The following is a 20,307-nucleotide window of genomic DNA, read 5'->3' on the forward strand; positions in this document are numbered from 1 at the left end:
AGGAGGGGAAGGAGTCGTTTTAGAGACTTCAAGCATCTCTTTGATGTTGAACAACTTTTTGAGGCAGACATTTCTTTATTTATGTTTCATTCGCCTCCGGCTTACCGTTTAGCCGTTATTTGCCGCCGAAGGCGTGATTTTTGGCGATTTTTGCCGTTTCCGAGGTTTTAATGGACATTTAGGAGGGGAAAGAGTTGTCCAATCAAGTTGATGATGAAGTACATTTTTGTAGGCAATTGCATTGGCTAAATTTCATGTGAAGTAAAATTTTTTGTACCTCTAACCGGTTTTGCTCCAGCTGAATCGATTTACAGATACCCCCTAAAAACCGGAAAAAACCGGTTTTTCATAAAATTCACGGCCGGTTTTGGCCGGATCCGGCTCAAATTTTGCATGGAGTCATCCTTTGATATTCCCAACAGTTGATACTTGACTCAGCAAGATCCCAGAAAAGTGTGGTATATCTAGCCCCCCCCCCCCTAAAGTTTTTAGGTTGTGAGAGTAGGGGGGGGGGGGGGCAGAAATACTAAAAGTAACTTGGGCCATATGTAAACTTAAACTGAAGTTTTTCCTACTGGTTCTAGGGTAACAGCCTTTAGGATCAAGTTGTAAATTGGGAAAACCTCTTTAAACTTATAGTACCTTATTTATTACTCTTATTGGAGTTAAAAACATCACTTATAGTAGTAAAAATTGTTCTAAATGAGGATGAAGTGTGTAGTTTACATATGAAGAGATATCTAAACTCCTCAAATGTTAAACTCGCCCTTTTTATTTGATGAATTAAGGTGTTCACTTTTGCATATATCCTTGGAATTCTTGTAATTTTAGGCATTTTTACCACAAAACTTCAAATTGCAATATCTGGCAAGAAGGAGCAGCTAAGATTTAATCTCCAACGGATTCTGACCACCACTGTACCCTATTTGAAGGCCCCGTTGTCCGTTTCTTTGGAGATTTTTTTTAATCTAAGGTTTTGTTAAGGAGACCTGTGCAAAGTCTATAACCATGTTTTCTCATTTGTTAGCTTTAAACTTTGGGTCCTTTTATTGAATTTTGATAAGTTAGTTTTAAACTTTTCAACCAATATTTTAAATCTACAGAAGGGGTAATTATGATTATAATTATTGTCGATGTACATCATTTAATCGTCTATAGTCTTATCCCTTGAAATATACTTTTCATTTGAGTAAATGGTTTTTACCTCAAGATAATTTTTGGCAATGACAGTAAGTCCATGTGCTACAAATTTCTCTCCGTTAACATCAATATTGACAGTTGTCTCCTTGCCAACCGCATCCCTGAAATGTCATTTAACAATGATGACAACATCCATAAGTAACAAAAAGGAAAAATATGATTTAAAAAAAAAGTCATATAAAAATCATGGATGGGTTATACGGACTAGGTGATTTAAAGAATACAATTTTTGGAAACAAATCACAAAACCTTTAACATGTATTCTTATATCTTTTATAGGCTTTTCTATTATTAGGGTCGGTCCGTCCGTCCGTAACGGCATGTTATAATTGTCCTATCGATTTCAAACTTTACATGATGATTACTGTAGTAGTTAAATACGATTTAGAAAGCGTAGCTACTCTATAATCGTTACCAGAATGACCGTACGTCCATTTTAAACATGTTGATTTTCTTTACTTTTTTTAACAACAATTTTTAAGTGATATAACCATCAGATTGATCTGATTTTTGGAGTACTCATTTATATTATAATAAGATACAATATCATAAGCGAAGCAAATCTATAATCAGGTCCTAAAAATGTCAGTATGTCCTTAAACAGTATTCTGTACTTCAAAAGTTTTGCAACAAATTTACGTATAATTTTGTCAAAACTTTTTTATATATATTTTTAAAATATATTTAAATTTTGTATATTCAGTTCTGACACTCTACAAGAGTTAATGCTTGTCTGTCATACCGTTTCAGAGCTTCGCTTTTATGGATGTTGTCTTCCTTGTTATATTTTGTTCAACATGAATAATTGTGTAGGAAAACAAGGGGCCTATAATAACTGTCTATAATATGATGCGATTAATATATTTTATTCGTCAATACTTTTACACCAGGGAAAAGTAAAGATGGAAAATATTGAGATAAAATACTTACTGAGAAACACAGGCCAAGAAATGTCTAACAATGAATTCATATAATCTTCCTTCATCTCCTTAAACAATTTTTACATTTATACATGTTGTAAAAGCAACTCTAAAGTTTACTTATCCGTAGTGGAAGGAGTATCATATTTAAATATATTAAGAAAACTTTGTTTACTTTAGAATTTCATATTATGGTACAAACCAGAGCTGAAAAGCTTTAGCCGGAATAGTAATAAACAGCCACTTTTAGACAAGTTGCAACCACTGAAAACCACCCTTTAGTTGGACACTCCTCAGACACGTTTTCGCATTTGTCAGCAAGTAAGCAACCTACAGAGAAACCTAAAATTTTCTGCAAACGTCCTAGAAATAGGCGCCTGCTGAACCCAGGTCCAAATCCTTTGTTTTGTGAGTATATAATAAATAATATGATTATGCATGAATATCGATTAATTAATACAGTTATCTTGGCTTGTGATATTTCTCTCTGATTCCCGTTATCTTTCAATATTTGTATCAGTATCACATAATAGTAATATTATGCACTTACTATAATTTTTAAATCTTCTACATTTATGGTCTGTCCACTCCTTGTGTAATGGAAAATTCTGATTGTTTTGTTTTCAAACCTAGCAAGATGATTTCTATTGCAGTAAGGTACAATGTGAAAGCTCCATTTTAATTACCAGTAAGTCAGTGAGTCCCTTATGAACTAAATGTTTTATTTGTATCTTTGATAATATTTTTAGCATAACTACCCCACTGCATTGTTTACTAGGATATAGTGTTATAAGAGAAGCATCTCTATGATTCAAGTCTTGAAATGTATAAGCGTTATGTGAGGACAACAGACACACCTAGATATTAAGACATGATTAAAGAGAGTGATTGCTTATTGTATTTAATTTCCCTATCGTCCTAAGATTATTCATTCAAAAATTCAAGCACATAATTAGAAATTGTAAAAAGCTGAAAATCAATATAATTATAATAGACGTACGTATTTAATAATAATTCTCGAGTTCCAGTGCGTCCATGTTTCTGCGTAACTATTTGGGCAGATGTAGACTGACCAATCTTGTATAGAAAAGCTTTGCTTACATTTGATACTGTTTATATGCGTTTTTAAAAGCGAGGGGTTTTTGTATACTTAGGGTCAGTACTTCCGTTAGCCTTCATCGTTAATTAAGGCATGTTAGAATTATCCTGTCGATTTTTTTTGGAGCTTCGCTTATAGGGATGCTGTCATCCTTATTTAAATGAAAATTAATAGATGCCCATTGCAATAAAATGACCCTCTAAGAAAAGTCGCTATATAGTAGAAGTATGTAAACACTTCCCTATTTCCATTCTTACTCACGTATTCCTTCCCATTTCAGTGTAGTTTGCTTTACAAGGGAATGAATAATGGAAAATGGTTATGATAAAAGAGGGGAGAGATAGGGGGGGGGGGGTTACACTATAATTGAAACAAGTTAGAAAAAAAGAGGTGGGTTCAAATAAATAGAGTTTATTTTAATTTCTAGGTAAAAAAAAGAGGTAATTCTATAATAGAGAGAGAGAGAAGGGATTACTTTAGTATAAATAGTTGTGGAGGAGAAATAAGTTGAATGATGAGACATATTTATAAATGAGGGAGAGAAAGCATTATTGATGAAGGAAAGGCCTCGGGTTGTTCACACTTGTTCACTCAGAGGAAACAAATATGAGGGGAGGGGTGGACAAACAACATATCAAATGAGAAGGAAAACGAGGGAAAGAAAATAGAGAAAATCCTCGAAAAGTTGTGTCGTGTTGTGCGTGTGGTTGGTTTGTCTGTCAGTGTTTGTGCCTGGTGAGTCAACCCATGCCAGCCAGAATCATCTGGAAGATCTAGAATCATGTGAACATACCATAATATCATTTTATAAGTAACAATTTAGATAATACAGTGACATAACAATTTATAAATTTTAAAGAATTCATAGTAGATATTCAATAACGTTATTCATGGAAAATGTTATATTGTGATTTAGTTTCTTAGATTAATTGTAATTCTAAACAGCTGTTTTATTAGACGCTAAACAAAGTTATGTAATAAAAAATAAATGGTCAATTAAAGTGCACCATTCAAAGGCATTATCTATAAAACTTTACATCAATCATTGTTTTAGATTCTTTTCATGTCATCAGTTTTTTGGTAACGCAGCTACTCTATACATAGAGTATGTTCATGTATTTCAATAACCATGACGCTAAAACTTAGGAAATCAGAATACTTGTTAAGTGTTATTTTCTACTCCTTTCAGGCTTGTTGCTCCCCAATACATTGTTGTAATATTTCTATCAAGCATAGGATCATCAAAACTTCTTAATCATAATACAATAGATATAAACTAGTGGATCCGACATTAGCCCATTGTTGTTTTCCCTAAAGGTAGAGTAGAGGGTATCCGCCTATTTATTTCTTAAATACCTAGTAATGCAAGATCGAAAATTTAAAAATCTTAGCGGACACACACACAATTTAGATTAGGATAAAGCATGATGTTAAGGTTTTGAAAGCCTGGAAAGTTTTCATTGTATGTATACATAGAAATAGGCCATTAATACTTAATTACATATACCAAACAAATATGTCTGTTAATTGTTTTATAGTTATTGAAAGGTAAATTAATTTCGTTTCTATGAATATAGTTCAAATTGGTGCTACTCATTTTTAATCCAAATAAAACTAGTGATATTAAAAGGATTATTTGCAAAAATAAAATATTATATGATAATGGTATTTTTGATACATAATATTTAAGTTCTGTATATATCAATGTGTAGGTATACTAATTAATTTTTCAGATTGACACCATATTATGCCCTTGTGCGGACAAAAGACCGCAACAGCCTGTGCTCTACTCTCAGTTTGGGGAATTATTCAACTTGGTTTGACCGGTCTTGCAAGCTATCTGCATAGTCCTGCTCTAGTAGAGGACCTTCAAGTTCCAGACAAGTAAGTTTTTAATAGCTCAGCTTCCTATGATTATATCTATTTTTTGTTGTTGAATGCTTTTGTCAATTTTTTTACCAATCCCCTTATAAATCTAATTTATGCTATAAGATTTGAAATTTTAATTTTAAAGATATGTTAATTTGTATCTGCAGTAACATAATCTGATGCAGATATTTGAGTAATTTCTGTCCGTCTATATGACAATGTATGATATGCTTTGTAAGTGAAGTTATAATCTTATATTCACATATTATTCTATTCTGAAAGCGCTGGAAAATAATAAGAGGACATATATAGGATATTAACTTATAAACTTTAAAGTCAAAACTCAAAAATGAGAATAGATATTACTTAAATTTTAAAAGTAAAAATGTCCTACATGTGAGAATTGACATATCGATTTCAAACTAGACATGGTGATTCCTGTTACAGTTAGCTAAAATTAAGACAGTGCATAGCATCTATATCAGAAAGTCCGTATGTCCAACTTAAAAATGATTATTTTTTACATGTTTGGACATGATTTTTTTGTGTGACATTATTATATTTCTTGAATGTCCCCTTTAACATTATATAACAATATTATAGTAATTTAAAAATTTCTTAAGTATTTTATGGTTTTTAAAGAAGATTAGAACTAATAAGAATACTTGGTTACATAAATATTAAATTTACAGTTAAAAATATGCACAAAATAATTATGTATTTTATATAAGTTTCTTTTTTTACATAAATCTTTCACTTAGTTCATTGTGAAATTTCAAGATAAATCATGAAGATATTAAATGTGTTATAAAATAGGATATATAAACATGCAAACCTTTACTTGTTTTTATTATTTTATTAATTTACACTTAACTATTTTATATAAAAAATTCTTGAAAGAGATTACCCACCAAATGTAAAAATAGCAAGGTATCTGTAGGGGAACCAATATAAATTTTAATTAAAAATTTAAAATTATAAAAAGCTGTTTTAGAGCTGTTATTCATTTTATCTTTAACTGCTTTATGGTAAATTTGTATCAAATTATTAAATCATATTCTAGGGAAAGTTGGACAGCTCCTGAGCTTGCGAGATCCCTGGAGACAGCTTACGAGACAACAGCTCTGAACTGCTGGATAGCTTCCCTACTTTACTTGTGCACTCTTTGTCTGTCCGCCCATCAGTTTTGGTCCAACTACAGGGCACATAAAGATCAATTTAAGGTATGTTTTTGGACCTTTAAGCGAAAAAGTTCTATAACTAAGTTTAGTTAATTAGGATTCCTGAAACAACTAGATCAATTTTTGAAAGCATAGCAACTTTAAAAATTTTAACTATTACCAAGACAAGATGTTTTTAGCTATTTTGGGAAAAACTGTCAAATTATATTATTAGCCTGATTTTTTGTTTGATGATTCTTATGATGATTATGAAAAAACCTCTAAAATTATTAAGTTTAATTTAACCAGAAAATATTTTTAAAGAATTGTTTATGTACATTCTTTATCAAAATAATATCTTTTCAAAACAAGATATGTAACAATGGGAACAATTGTTCTCGTTTACTTATACAAAAATAAAACTGGAACTTTTTTTAAAATTTTCCAATCCACAGACAATTGTTTGTGATACCAAACCATTAATATGCATTATTTAATATATAATTTATCTTCCTTTATTTCATTATGATAATATTATTTTCAGGCTGAACGATTTTAATCTGAGTTGAGTGATCAATCAGAAAGTTTGTAAGAAGTATTCCTACCTTGTAAACTATCTGAATACTTTGTGGGGTGTATAGGAGGGTGAGCTTCATCATTCTTTTTACCCCGCCGCGGACTTGGACCCCCATATTCATCAATTATTCTGCGAGCAAATCCTAGATATAAAATAAATATTAGAAGTGAAAAATTTTTTAAGTGATCAAAAGTTAATTTATTAACGCAGCACTTGTGAAAAAGAAATCAAGATGTCTGAGAAAGGAAAGAAAGGAAGGGATTTCTATGAAATTCTTGGCGTGGAGAGGACGGCCAATCAGGTGAGAAATATATACCTTCCAAAAATAAATAGATTTTTTTAACATTTTGTTTTTTTGGGTAATGAAGATTATTATAAATTTTTTTTATAAAGAATTGGAGAAGAGGCGCCAGGATAACCGAATTGACAAAATTATTCCAGATATTAAATCTTCAATATGTAAAACTATTTTTGTGGTTTAGTGAACCGATCTTCGATTTTATTTCTTAAGAATTAATTTAAGAATGAGTTGAAAGATAATTAAATGAAAATTTTATAGAGTTTACTGAGTTATCAAATATTCAATCGGTTTAATGTGCATCTAAGATACTACCTATTAGTTTTTTATACCTTATTGTTATAGAAATATTATTTATCAACATTTGAAAAGACTCATTTCTAGTTATTTATAAGAAAGAAATTGTGTTCTAGGGCCAGATCAAGAGTGCATACAGGAGACTGGCCATGAAATATCATCCAGATAAAAATCCTGGAAATGAGGAAGCTGCTGAAAAGTTTAAAGAAGTCTCAACAGGTAAAATATTTTTTTTAAATACTGCAGAAATAAACAATATAACAAAAAACAAGGATGACAACATCCATAAGTAGCGAAGCTCAAAAATTATGGAAAAAAATGAACTAAAGAGCTGGGTCAAAAATAATAATAATCATAGAACTAAAATAAATCACGAAACCTTTAAAATTTATAATTTAAAAATCTAGGAATCGATCTAGCACCCCAACCAATAAGCAAATCTTAATGAAACTTTGAGGGAATATGTAAAATGTGAAAATTTCAGCCATCTAATCTTGAGTAGGAGTCGAGATAATCATGAAAACTTAAAAATCTATTAATTGTCCAATCTCAATGAAACTTGGTGAAAATATAAAGAATGTGATCTAATTTGATCTCTAAAAATTTTAAGCGCCTATCTTGAAAAGGAGCTGAGAAAATTACGTATCCCACAAAATGATTCAGACGGACAGACGGACATTTCAAATTATACAGTAGCTTCGTTATTAAAAATATATGAAAATATATTTAAAGATTCAAATATAACATCTTATGTCACCATGTTCTTAGATCAATCGTAATTCCATAATTAAAGTGCAGCTGCTGCAATTCAAAAATGAGAAGAATTCTTATTTAATTTAAATGAAAATTAATATTTGTAGCTTATGCTGTGTTGTCTGATCCAAACAAGAAAAGACAGTATGATATACACGGAGAGGAAGGTTCAGTGGCTGAGCTTGGATCAATCAATGTCGAGGTAAATGCATAAATTATTACAAATCCCCCCCCCCCCCCCCGACAGCGAACTATGAACTCTAGCCGCAGCGCTCGGCTCCCTAGCCTGCCTAGCCGCAGCGCTCGGCCCCCTTGCCTGCCTAGCCGCAGCGCTCGGCTCCCTTGCCTAAAACCTAACCTAACCTAAAATAGTTGTTCGTCGGTAGTCGGGGGGGGAGTGGGTGGGGGGAAGGTACAAAATTGAAAAAAAAATTTCTAAGAGAATAACGCCAATTTTCCTTCAGGATCTAGGAACAGTTGGGCGACTTTTTGGTGCTTTGATTAGCAAAGCTGGTATTCCTGTCCCAACAGAAATTACACAGAAAGTTCTTACAGCTGCTCAACATATAGGTAAATAATCATTAGAACTTTGCTCTTAATTTTTTTTTACAAGATCTTATTTTAATTAAATTTTATCAAATACGTGTCTGTCCATTGCGGTGAGCTCTCAACATAAAATGGAAAATTATATCGATTTAAATTCTAGTGTTCCAGTAAGAAAATAGTATATTTGAAAGCGTGGTAACTATAGTTTTCATGTAAACTTTTTTTTGTAATGTTGGTTCTAAGAAAAAATATTTGTTTTATTGTAATCGAAGTACCTCTGAAAGTAATCATGTCGTAAGATGTAAGTACGTCCAAATTAGTTCTAGCAATTTTAAGACAGAATAGCATAAAATAGGTAGATAATAAAGATTCCACTGTGTTCTGTCTTATTATAAACAACCTAAAATGATAGATTTGCAATTTCTAGTCCTGTCACATCGAACAGGCAAGAATGCCTTTGCAAAACTTGAAAATTAATTTGAAATATTTAGGTAAAGGGAACACTAATGTTCCTGGTTTTGATGTCCCGCCAGTAGAAGATTTACTTTGGGGTCAAACTGTATCAGGTAATTGTTTTATACAAGGACAATTATATTCAGAAGCAGTTCAGCAACTAAACCAAATTTCCAGAGCGATAGAAAAGGTAGCTGGGTAATGGTAATTGTAAGCCTATGTTTCTAAGGATGTTGAGTTGATTTAGAGATAGGTTTTAGGGAAAGAGTGAAATGTTCTTCAAAATCTTCTTTTTGACTTATCGGCGTTCTTTGGGGGGGGGGGGGGTATAAAAATTTTTAAAATTTAAAAAATATTTCTAAGAGGATATTACCGACTTATCTTGTCAGAAAATAGAGTAGTTGCGCTTTTGTTTCATTGAAGGAGTATTTGAAATTAAAACTTCTAACTAAAATCATAAAAGAATTGACTGTATATTAGGACATTTATTCATTTTGTATACCTATACTTTGCGCAATCTTTAAATAAAATGACTCTAAAAAAATATTTATTACTTAACTTTCTCTAAATATACATATTTGAAGGAACTGTTGAGAGGCAAGCAGCGCATTTTTTCAAAATTACAGTCACTGAAGCAGATCTAAAGGTATTCTTTTTATCTAAGTAGTATAATATAAGAAAAATATGTACATTGCATTTATATTTTTAACTTTGATAACAGTTAATTTAAATGCTTTAAAGTTGAGCTTAAAGTAATTAAAATTAATTTTCAAATTTCAGGCCGGTGTGATGATCACATGTAAATCAACAGGAAAAGATAAATTCAAGATAGTATTTTTTGACCAGGAGGTAATTTTACTATTTTATTGTTTCCTTCAGGGCCTTCAAATAATTTGTTTTCACCTATCCATAGTCAACTATCTGAGTTAAAAAGATGGGATAATTTTATGCATAAAATTCTGCCTTTGTAATATTTGAAAATAAAAGTTTGTATATCAAATAAAACGGCAATGTCTAGTGTCTACAACACCTAACCATGTAAGAATAATAGATGGCAATGACCCATAAACAACATTAATAATCCTGAAATTGACCTTAAACTGTTAATACTTCAAGGGCCATGTTACGATGGTAGAAGAAAGTCAACTTACTAAAAGAGCTTCTGAAGCAAACCTGTATGTTGTTCCTTTTGGAAGGTAATCAAATCTTATAACTCAGCTTTGAAATTTATTATTAAAAGTTTCAAGAATAAAATATTTCCAGTTTAACTAAATCTTGCAAAAAATGTACATTGAAAATTGATGTATAAATACTCAATCCTATTCTAGAACAGATTGAAATAAATTAGACATTGTAAAGACAAATTGTCTTGCTTGTCAGGTACAGATTTACACAAAACTTTCTGTTTAAAATTATAAGTAAGCTTTTGGAAGCAAGTAATAAGTATGGATTTGCAGGTATAACTTATTGGAGTGTATGCCTTTGTCTATGATGAAACACATGGAAGAAGATGTTCCACCGGTTTTCATGATATTAGATACCTTTGACAAAGACATCAAGGTGACATAATCTTTAGATCTTAGTGTAAATTACAAATATATCTTTTTAAAATTACTCTTTTATCGATATTTCAACCTAAAAGAGTAAAACTGATTTAAATGGCAGGAAAAATTTAAAAAAACAAACTTTCTTTTATTTTTTACATTAAGAGGATTTTTCCTAAAACCTTTTTGGGAAGAATTTCAATTACTAAAGTAAAAGCTAAAAATGTAATTGTTTGTTTAATTTTAGCTTACCACATTACTTTATTTGGTGTAAAATGTAAATTATTTTAATAAGTTTATTAGAATGTAAATATCATAAACTTTTATGTTTTATGTTGTGAATGGTTTTCTTCAGTTACATCTTATTTTAGTCTGTAAGTATTATTAGCACATTATTTAATTTTATTTTAATATTTCACTTGCATGATCATGAATTTTTTAGTTTATATTTGATAAATTATCATTTAATCTGTTAATGTGGTGTTTTATACCTAGGAATAGAGTAGTATTAGTTCTCAGCATGAATATTTTAGTTACAACACTTTATTTATTCAAATACATATAATGTTGTTATTGTAGAACTTGCTCCCTGGTACTCATCTATTCTGTGTTTATGGAGACAACTGGTTCCAATCTGTAAGGTAAATACCATTAATTTTTCAAGTGAGGTTATGCTTAATATGGTAATCAGTTCTAACAATTACTCATGAACATAAGTGTTACTTTTCACCTCTCCTAATTCAACTGAGTATTTTTAATAGTTTATGCTTTAATTTTTTTTGTAGTTTATAAAATACTTTTTAGGTTTGTGCATCAAAATAGTTACCAGTTTGATCTTCCCTTTTCCTTTAAAATTTCAAATAATAATTTTGTATTTGTAACATAAATTAAAACTGACATAAAGTTTTTTTACAAACAAAATCTGCACATAATTTACCATACATTTCATTCCATGAGAAATATTATAAGCATTCTAATATGGAACAAATTTATGACAAACTTTACCTAAAATAAACTATTACTTATTTAGATACACTCTTCGTTGTCTTGTTGCTGTGAATCCAGAAGCAAGCTGTGTCCAAACAATCCAGACTACAGAGGAAAAACTTGCAGCCAAGAAAAAAGAACTAGAAAAATTCCAGGTGTCTTTTAATTTCATATCATAAAATTTTTGAAATGTGCCTCAACCACCTATCCAACCAATGGATGTAAAACTATTTAAACTTTACCCCAAAATTATGTATTAGCTTGCTAATTCTACTTTTTTTCAGAGCGAGTTTTGTGAAGTGAAAAAGAAGTATGATGAAGCAAAGGAAAGACTTGAGAATGATGTTAAGGATATTACTGAACTCATGAAGGTAAGATTCATTATCTTTCTTCGTGTGTTATTGTTATTGGATACTGTGTTTTTGTATACAGGGAAGATTTACATACATAGGATATGTAAAATCTGTTTAGTGTGGGCCCCACTTCCTGATATGAGCAATAATATGTAACAGAATCATGCATTCATAACTGGAACTTTTATTACCTAGCCCTGGACTGAGGTACACTACATTAAAGCATTGAATTCAAATCATTACATCTTTAAGATGCTATGTGTAGACTTTAACTCTTTCAATCTATTACTGTAAGAATGTACTTTAATCACGCACCTGCTCTAGTCTCACAATTGATCTATTGTATAAAATTCTAAACAACTGTACTTACAGTAGTTGTAAAATGTTGGAGCTAGAGCATTGAAGATGAACATATAACATATATTTTCAGGAAAGAGAAGATGCTTACCAGGAATATGCTGATGAATCTGCTATCAAGTATAATCATGTCAGTGGATCTTCAAGGTAAAAATACATTTTATTATCAAAAGTATATTCACTTTTTATATAAAAGATAAAAATGTGAAAAATTTATTTTACTAAATTCCTTTACTCTCAAATATTCTTTAATTTTTTTATTTTGTTATAGTTCCATTTCTGCATGTATTTAGTACAAATAAGTATGGTTGGACCTCAAAAATTATATGCTTTATTTATATTATGTTTTTCAAATATCAACTTTCCTACATAAGGACATTCTGTGTAAAAACATAATGTATTGTCATCAGCTTGATGTTTTTAAAGGTTGTATATAGGAATTTTGGGAAAAGAATCATAATAATTCATAAGCCTTAACTGAACATATAATTAACCAATACCATGCATGATTTTAGAGTTGTACAACCCAAAAAGAAAACAGGTCTTATGTCCTGGTTTTCTTAACTTCACTTGCACATTTTAGGTAATTCTATTTTTATTTGTGTTGTGCCACTTTTTAGTTTATTTGATTTAAGTTTGTTTTAATTTAGAATGTAAGATTTAGGTAGGTAACTATTATTAAAACAGAATTAATTTTTAAAATTTTATCTTATCCAAAAGTAAGGATCTGTTCCTACACAATTTATATTCTTAAATTATTGCATGCATGTCCAAGAACCTTGTAAAAGTGTATGACTCTGATTATGACGTAAAAAAAATTAGCCAATGAGAGGCCACTATAAATTTTACCATTGCAATGCATTGGTCAATTACAGTGAATACTGGCCTCTCATTGGCTGATTTTTTTACGTCATAATCAGAGTCCGACACTTTTACTAGGTTCATGTCCAAAATTTTTTTTCCTTTTAAGGTTTTGCTCATGTTATTTTATTTTAGAAACACCGCAAACAACGCTGCAAACATTCCTTTAATTGGAGGAATCACTGGAGGCATTGGCAAACTTTTTGGCTAAACTACAGTTCTAACAACATTTGTAATTCGGTTATGTTGCACTGAGTACCATTTACATGAAATATATTCGGTATGTAATTAAAAAAACTCAAAATAATGGTTGTAAAATACTTTTTTGGCTATATTAAAAAATATTTAGCAGTTTTGGAAAATGTGCTTTAAATTTGATGGGACAGTATATTAATGGTATAATGTAAACATAAAAATATGTAATTATAAAACCTTTAAGATAATTGGTACCCTGTAAAATATATTTTATGAACTTCAACCATAATTAAAATTCTACAATTGGGTAGTACTTATTTTAAGATAAATTATATGTAAACTTGTTACAAGACACCAGTCCAATAACCTGTGACAATTTTTAATTTAAAAATTATTTTTTCTTGCTTTTAGTGGTCTTTTTCCAATTATTCACTTTTCTATAAAAAATCACAAAAAATATGATCTCGAACTTGTTGCTGATGTGTATGTAAATGTAATCTTTCTCACATTTATATTTAGTCTCCAAGATGCATGGCATCTTTAGTATTCAAGACCTTACAAAGATATTTTCTTGCAACATTGTTATGTAAAATTTATTTTCAAGTCATAAAAATAATTTACATTAATTACCTATGGATTATAAATTTAAAGATAATTAATTGAATTTGATAGATTACCCATAACTTTCTAAAATAATATTCTGTGTCTTGTGATTATAATTCCAATTTACTCATGAAATCTATCTATGCTAAATTATTCCACATCGAAAATATCAACTACAAATAAATCAATTCATGATAGATAAATCATAAATAAAATTATACTTTTTTCAATTAATCCAGAGTAAAGTTTACCAAATTAAATCTTTTCTTTAAACTAAATCCATCAGTTGGTGATATCACTCACTGTTTCATCTTTAGTTTACTGTATAAGTTGCTAATGTTTTGTAGTTGTGTTTCTCCAATTTGAGTTATGTAATAAAGATTTTATTCTAGTTGTTAAATTAATTTTGTTTTTAGATGTAAATCTAATCTATAATTAACTAGGTAGTTCTGATGTCTGTATTAAGAAACGTGAAAAATATTGTCATGGTAAAATTAATGTTTCCAACCACATAAAATGGACAATGGGGTGTCAAAGTTCAGAAGGAGGAGGGGGGAATTTGCGGGCATTGCGCACCAATATTCAAATAATTTTTAAAAATCTTTGACGTTTATCTAAATTTCAGTATCTTAGCTTCTTCATAATTCCAAATGTCCGTCCATGTGAAAGAAACCGGTTGGGAGGAAATTGATTAACTCGAGATTGACTGTTATATCCAATGAACATCCAGTATATACCTATTTACTTGGTACATCAGTATTACAATAATGCTCTGAGAAAAATTTATTTACTCCAATTATCTTGGGAAGTAAGCAGAAACTTTTTCGACCCTAATTATAAAAAAGTTTCGATTAAAAAAAATATTTCTTACCTCCCCATCTCTGGTCATTTACTTGTGCCTCTACAAGAGGTCTCAAGTTTAATTCTTTAGGAAATATGTTTGTTTCTGTCCTGTAATAAAATTAATTTAATGGACAAATAAACTGAGCAGATGTGATTCATTATAGTGCCTTACTAGCGGCTTCGCCCCTAGCCTCTAGGGGCTTTGCCCCAAGAGGTAATTAAAAAAAAATTAAGTACTACTGATACTTCCGCCAATAGTTTTATGTGAACTAACTTCTCCATTTGAAAAAATATCTAACTTCTCCATAAGAAAAAATATTTAACTTCCCCAAGAAAATAGCTTAAAACCACCACAGGACCAATATGTATATACCCTGAAGGGTATAATCCGATCGGTTCAGTGATTACCGAGATCTTAAGCTTCAGACGGACATATTTGCTTCTTGTAAAAAATTGTATAGTTTATATTAGTAGTTAGCTAGAAATAAGATTTAGACCATAAACGGCAAGCTTTCAGGTAAAACTAAAGATTCATAGTATCCTAAGTTTAGTTCAGTTCACAAAAGACAAAGGTCGACCTCTGGAAATTTTAGGTCAACCTATAGAAGCTTTAGGTTGACTGATTCTTAAGATATTTGTGGGTTGTACTTGTTTAGGTTGACCTACAGAAAAAATCGGTCGACTTTTAAAAGTTATTTGTGAACTGGGCACTTATTTCAGGAGACAATTTATTAAATATCTAACCTTGGATAAGATATGTAGCCCTGAGTGTATAGTTTCTCTGCTGTGGACATTACACTCTTAGCTGACATCTTTAACTTTCTGTTAGCTAAAAAACAAATTTTTGTTAGAAATAACATAATATAAAAATACACTGTTTTTTATTACTATACAACTAACCAGTAACCTCATTTATGTAACAGAGCGCTTTCTATTTTTATTACCTTTTCTCTCAAAGTCTTAACATTACAACAACCAATATACAAGTATAATGTACCTTTTGAAACCTTTGCTTCTGTGTTAGACGTAACTATGTCTGTTTTCAATACACTGTAGGGGGGCCAGATAAAAAAAGTTTATTTTTGTGTTAGGCAAAAATGACTTTGCAATTGTATCAGTAAGTACGTCTTATGAAGCCCTTTGCTAATTTTAAAATCCAACTAAATCTAATTTTCGAAAAATTTAACTTTGAAAATTTCAAGTTCAAATTTCATCCCCTAAGAGCTTACACTCATCCATAATAAGAAAAACAAATATTCATATTTTCAAATTCTTCACAACTTTGCTTTTATGAAGTCTTTCATAAAACCACTTATAAATGATTTATTTAAGGCTGAATTTCCGTGACCTTAGCAAAGCAACAGATAAAAATGGCCATTGATTAACTCCTAATTCAGGAGTGTTTTTATGAAGAACTTTATAAAAGCAAATTTGTTCAAAATTTTAAATTAATGATCTTTGCTTTTCTTATTATTCGGTAACTCAAAGGGGGTGAAAATTGAACTTAAAATTTTCAAATCTAATTTTCTTAAAAATTAGATTTCATTGGATTTTCTGGTTGACAGATATTAAATCTACGCATCTTGTATGGCTAGATACTTATATCTTAGTGCCAAACATGTTACCCTAACATATTCATTTAATAAAAATCAAACTGTAAGTAATATTAACTTGAAAGTTACCTAATTTTTGTAATTCAACAGTATCAAGAGGCAGAGGTCTGTACTTAGATTTTGGGTTTGATAAACATTTCTCAACTCTGGCTATTGGATTCTCTTCACATATTTCCAAATAATCCTTTTAAAAATTTAAATTATTATTTTTAAAAGTTGAATTTAACTACTGGCGGCTGTGCCTCTCCCCTCGAAAGCATATTACCAAGAAGAAAAAAAAATAAAAGCCTGAATGGAATGTGTAAGCTTCCCTAAAATAAAGAAATCAATATGTTCAGATGTTTGCACACTGCTGAAAGACGAAATCCCATTACTTTATGTAATGGATATAAATTTTGTGACAAAAAATGATACTTTTAATTTTAACTTCAAATCAAAAAACACTATTTGAGAAATAATAATACCATTAAAAGTGCATTTTTTATAAGAATAAATTGAAGTAAAAAGCTTAAAAAACATTTGATGGAATACCTAGAATTAAATAGTTCAGGCAATAGCCCAATCAACTATTAGAACTTTTGCGTTGCATTTTCAAAAGTTACAACTATACCTGAACAACATCTTCATCAAACAGTCTATTTCTCATCCAGGAAAATTCAACACGGATATCATCAACCTGAACATTTTTTAAACCTAATGTTGATGTCAAACAAAATTCGGTACAAGGGGGGGGGGGGGGGTTTAATGCAACCATCTCGTAATCAGTGAGCAAATGACACTTAGAATTCGAATTTCGATCTGAACTTTTGCATGAGTAATCCTTGGTAGGTCTATTTTCCCTAAATCGAACAAAAAGTTGGAAAGGTAACGGCTAGCGGCTCAGCCGTTCAGCCGTTTTTTGCCTATTTTCAGGGTAAATCCATCATCAATTACGTAGGAATCGACTTTTTAAAACATATTTTTGGTTTAATTCATGTTAAATGATAGCAGTAACCAATTTTAAAACTTCTAGTACCAACAGCTACCGTCTAGAACCGTTTGATAGCGTTTTGGAGTAGAAAAGAGTATTATGTTGAGAGAGGTTTCGTGACTAATTTGCAGTATAAATATCAAAAAAATGGCAAAATAGCTGAGCCGCCAGCCGTTAGCCGTTACTTTCCAACTTTTTGTTCGATTTAGGGAAAATAGACCTACCAAGGATTACTCATGCAAAATTATAGATGGAAATTCGAATTCTAAGTGCCATTTGCTCACTGATTACGAGATGGTTGCATTAAAAACCCCCCCCTTAGTGAACTTTTGAATATAACAAAATGTTTGATATATTTCAGAAACAAACATTTGTGCCAGATCATATGTAGGACGGTATTTTTTCTTTTGGTAAAAAACGGCTGACCACATTGCCTAACTTTGCACATTATTGGAAACAGCTCGAGAATGGCATTATTTTTAAATCAGTCTTTTTCGTGTTGGGGAAACATGATCTTCTCGTCCCTTATTCAAGATACACGGCTGAAACTTCTTGTCACTTTCCCTTCATTAATTGGAGCTTAATATACTATAATTCATGCATGGTTATCGGACTGCTTAAAGGCAGCTTTTTAGCTGATTTTATATTTTTACATACTTCCCATATCACAGGTGTTTCTGGTTCGATTTTGAAAAGTTTTTGAATGGCGGTAGGTCAAAATTACAACATACCGTTGTATAAGGCGATTTTTGTTTTCAAAGATGAAAGGACAGGTAGCATTTTTTTCCTTTACATTTTTCCCCACATCTTAAGTGTTTTTGGTCCGATTTACAAAATATTTGTGTATAACTGTATCAAATTAAACTTCCCGCTATTATGATCCTCTAGATTTTATTTACTTTGACCGTCAGTCATTAAATATACAATATATAAATAATAAAAAATTTAAAAGTATGTATAAGTAAAGGGTTCATAATTTTTTTATTGATATTATTCTTGATTTTTTCAAATGCTAACCTCCTTGTCCGTATTTTTTTGCGCTTCACTACTTATGGATGTTGTCAGCGTTGTTTTATTATTTAGACCCTGTTGTGCCGGTTTAATTATCTGTGAGCTCGGGCTTTGTGACCAGTAATTAGACATTAAATTACCGTTATATTTTCAGCACGGGCTATGTAACCAGTAGTTAATTGGTTTTTAAATTACCGTTGTATTTTTGTTAACATCAGAAGGAATTGTTTCTTTGCTTAAAGACATAAAATAAAACTGTTACCTGATGAATCACTTTTAACTTCCAAAAAGCTTCGGGTAGAAAGTTTTCAATTTCCTAGAACAAAGTAGGCATTGGTTTATATTTTGAGCATTTTAGTTTAGAGTATACAAAACTTTCTGTACAAGTAACAAAAATTAATCATTGCTGAAAGTAGGTTTTCGTGTGGATGTTCAGTAGGTGATTGACTGAGTAGTAACAAGCTGCAACTATTTCAGCGCCGGAACGACGAGTTTCATATTGGTGTCTTAGGTCCAAACTCTAAGAAACTATGGCTAATTAAAAAAAACATACGCCAACACGAGCAGTATTATATATAGTAGCTGAGCTGTTTAAACAATTTCACCTTATATCTCTCTACAACAAAACCCATTGTAGGAAATTGACAGGAACCATAGCTGACCAACTTATTGCTCAAGCTGTCAGGAAAAAGCTTCTGAAGTCTCATTGTTTGAAAGCGAGTGAATGCTGCTCCTATTCTAAGATCAAGCTCCATCCTAGTTGAATAATAAAAAAAATTTGCTTAGTATTTCTAATATAACTGCCAGTTTCTTTTCAGGGAGAGGTTTCTACTCATTATGCCCTGTTTGGGTTATTATTAGTTCGTTAGCTGAAATTGTCACCAGAAAATCAGATATTATATACGGGTTCGGATAGACATCCCCGAAAAGATAAAATCTATATAAGATGCATCAGGTATCAAGTAAAATAGCTAAAAAATAAGATTACAATTACTATACCTACAATCAACAGCATCAGAGACAGTGTGGGATATCTGGATTAGATTCGCCATTGCTCGCTCAATAGACGGTCTAGTGATCTCAGAAAATCTAGAGACAACAAGTCATTTTTCAGCATTTATGTTATTGGTTCTTTTACTATTATTGTGACATTCTTCATCATTTAGGAGCTTCTGTTGGTTTACAAGATCTGATTAGACATAATAGAATAATTTTAATCACGAGTACAGATTAATACCATTGTCAGTGAATCACAAAAATATGACATTTCTCAAATTAGTAAATTGAAATTAAATCAATATTGAGCATATCATAGTGGAATATACATACAGCCATATTTTTCCAAGTATTTGGTATATTGCATAAAGTAATTTTACTCCCCGCAGGGACTATATCTATAATACAAAGTAGAACGATTTCTGTCCGTCTGACCGTCTGTCTGTCCGTCTGAAGCTTAAAATCTCAGTAACCGCTGAACCGATTGGGCTCTACTCTTCAGGGATTATACCTACTGGTCCTGTGGTGGTTTTAAGCTATTTTCTTGGGGGGTGGGACACCCCTAACCCCCCAAAAACAAAAAAATCCCCCCCTTATTTTTTATTTTGCTCTGCTACAGGCTGCCGCAGGCTGCATTTTTTTTTTTTTTTTTTTTTTTTTTTTATAACCTTTGTGGAAGGTTTCCACACTTTTTTACCATCTCTTGGGGCAAAGCCCCTAGAGGCTAGGGGCGAAGCCGCTAGGTTGTAATAAAATAGCTGTGTGACCACACGATGTAATTATAAATATTCAAAATACTTTA

General features: G+C 30.9%; 3 protein-coding genes across 10 annotated transcripts in view; 2 read left to right on the forward strand and 1 right to left on the reverse strand.

Moving 5' to 3' along the window:
• Top3alpha (topoisomerase 3-alpha) overlaps positions 1–20,307 on the reverse strand; it is a 38,283-nt gene that overhangs the window by 10,074 nt on the left and 7,902 nt on the right. For all 7 annotated transcript variants that reach the window (XR_013882925.1, XR_013882926.1, XR_013882928.1 and 4 more), the window contains exons 8-17: positions 19,509–19,598; positions 19,115–19,265; positions 18,772–18,825; positions 17,139–17,204; positions 16,598–16,712; positions 15,660–15,744; positions 14,944–15,023; positions 6,854–6,967; positions 2,131–2,188; positions 1,205–1,301 (exon numbers count right to left, since the gene is read on the reverse strand). Coding sequence is in view for 3 of the 7 variants with exons in the window: in XM_080173645.1 (XP_080029771.1) it covers positions 1,205–1,301; positions 2,131–2,188; positions 6,854–6,967; positions 14,944–15,023; positions 15,660–15,744; positions 16,598–16,712; positions 17,139–17,204; positions 18,772–18,825; positions 19,115–19,265; positions 19,509–19,598 (910 nt within the window). In the remaining 4 variants the exon portion in view is untranslated. The remainder of the gene's footprint in view (positions 1–1,204; positions 1,302–2,130; positions 2,189–6,853; positions 6,968–14,943; positions 15,024–15,659; positions 15,745–16,597; positions 16,713–17,138; positions 17,205–18,771; positions 18,826–19,114; positions 19,266–19,508; positions 19,599–20,307) is intronic.
• Positions 4,923–7,069, forward strand: LOC145329481 (ribonuclease kappa-B-like). Its single transcript, XM_080173652.1, has 3 exons — positions 4,923–5,103; positions 6,152–6,311; positions 6,793–7,069. Exons 1-3 carry the CDS (start codon positions 4,967–4,969, stop codon positions 6,805–6,807), a joined length of 312 nt encoding a protein of 103 aa, XP_080029778.1. The 5' UTR covers positions 4,923–4,966; the 3' UTR covers positions 6,808–7,069.
• Positions 6,986–14,472, forward strand: LOC145329479 (uncharacterized). Of its 2 annotated transcripts, XM_080173650.1 has the most exons (15): positions 6,986–7,126; positions 7,537–7,639; positions 8,281–8,375; positions 8,638–8,743; positions 9,211–9,285; positions 9,757–9,818; positions 9,953–10,021; positions 10,289–10,368; positions 10,630–10,732; positions 11,296–11,357; positions 11,747–11,858; positions 11,988–12,074; positions 12,487–12,560; positions 12,929–12,996; positions 13,410–14,472. In XM_080173650.1, the coding sequence occupies exons 1-14, from the start codon at positions 7,058–7,060 to the stop codon at positions 12,975–12,977; spliced, it is 1,146 nt and encodes a 381-aa protein (XP_080029776.1). In that variant the 5' UTR covers positions 6,986–7,057; the 3' UTR covers positions 12,978–12,996; positions 13,410–14,472. The 2 variants fall into 2 exon arrangements, with proteins under 2 accessions (XP_080029776.1, XP_080029775.1); XM_080173649.1 differs by lacking the exon at positions 12,929–12,996.

Source organism: Acartia tonsa, chromosome 10, assembly GCF_053477335.1.
Source record: "Acartia tonsa isolate MP-2025a chromosome 10, ASM5347733v1, whole genome shotgun sequence".
Taxonomy (NCBI): Eukaryota; Metazoa; Arthropoda; class Copepoda; order Calanoida; family Acartiidae; genus Acartia; species Acartia tonsa.

What these genes read in the sequence shown, in the direction of transcription:
- LOC145329479 (XM_080173649.1), top strand. Translation starts at nt 7,058, where the DNA reads ATGTCTGAGAAAGGAAAGAAAGGAAGGGATTTCTATGAAATTCTTGGC. An exon ending in TGGAGAGGACGGCCAATCAG is followed by an intron (nt 7,127 to 7,536) that starts GTGAGAAATATA and finishes ATTGTGTTCTAG; the next exon opens with GGCCAGATCAAGAGTGCATA. An exon ending in ATATTACTGAACTCATGAAG is followed by an intron (nt 12,075 to 12,486) that starts GTAAGATTCATT and finishes ATATATTTTCAG; the next exon opens with GAAAGAGAAGATGCTTACCA.
- LOC145329481 (XM_080173652.1), top strand. Translation starts at nt 4,967, where the DNA reads ATGCCCTTGTGCGGACAAAAGACCGCAACAGCCTGTGCTCTACTCTCA. An exon ending in GACCTTCAAGTTCCAGACAA is followed by an intron (nt 5,104 to 6,151) that starts GTAAGTTTTTAA and finishes ATCATATTCTAG; the next exon opens with GGAAAGTTGGACAGCTCCTG.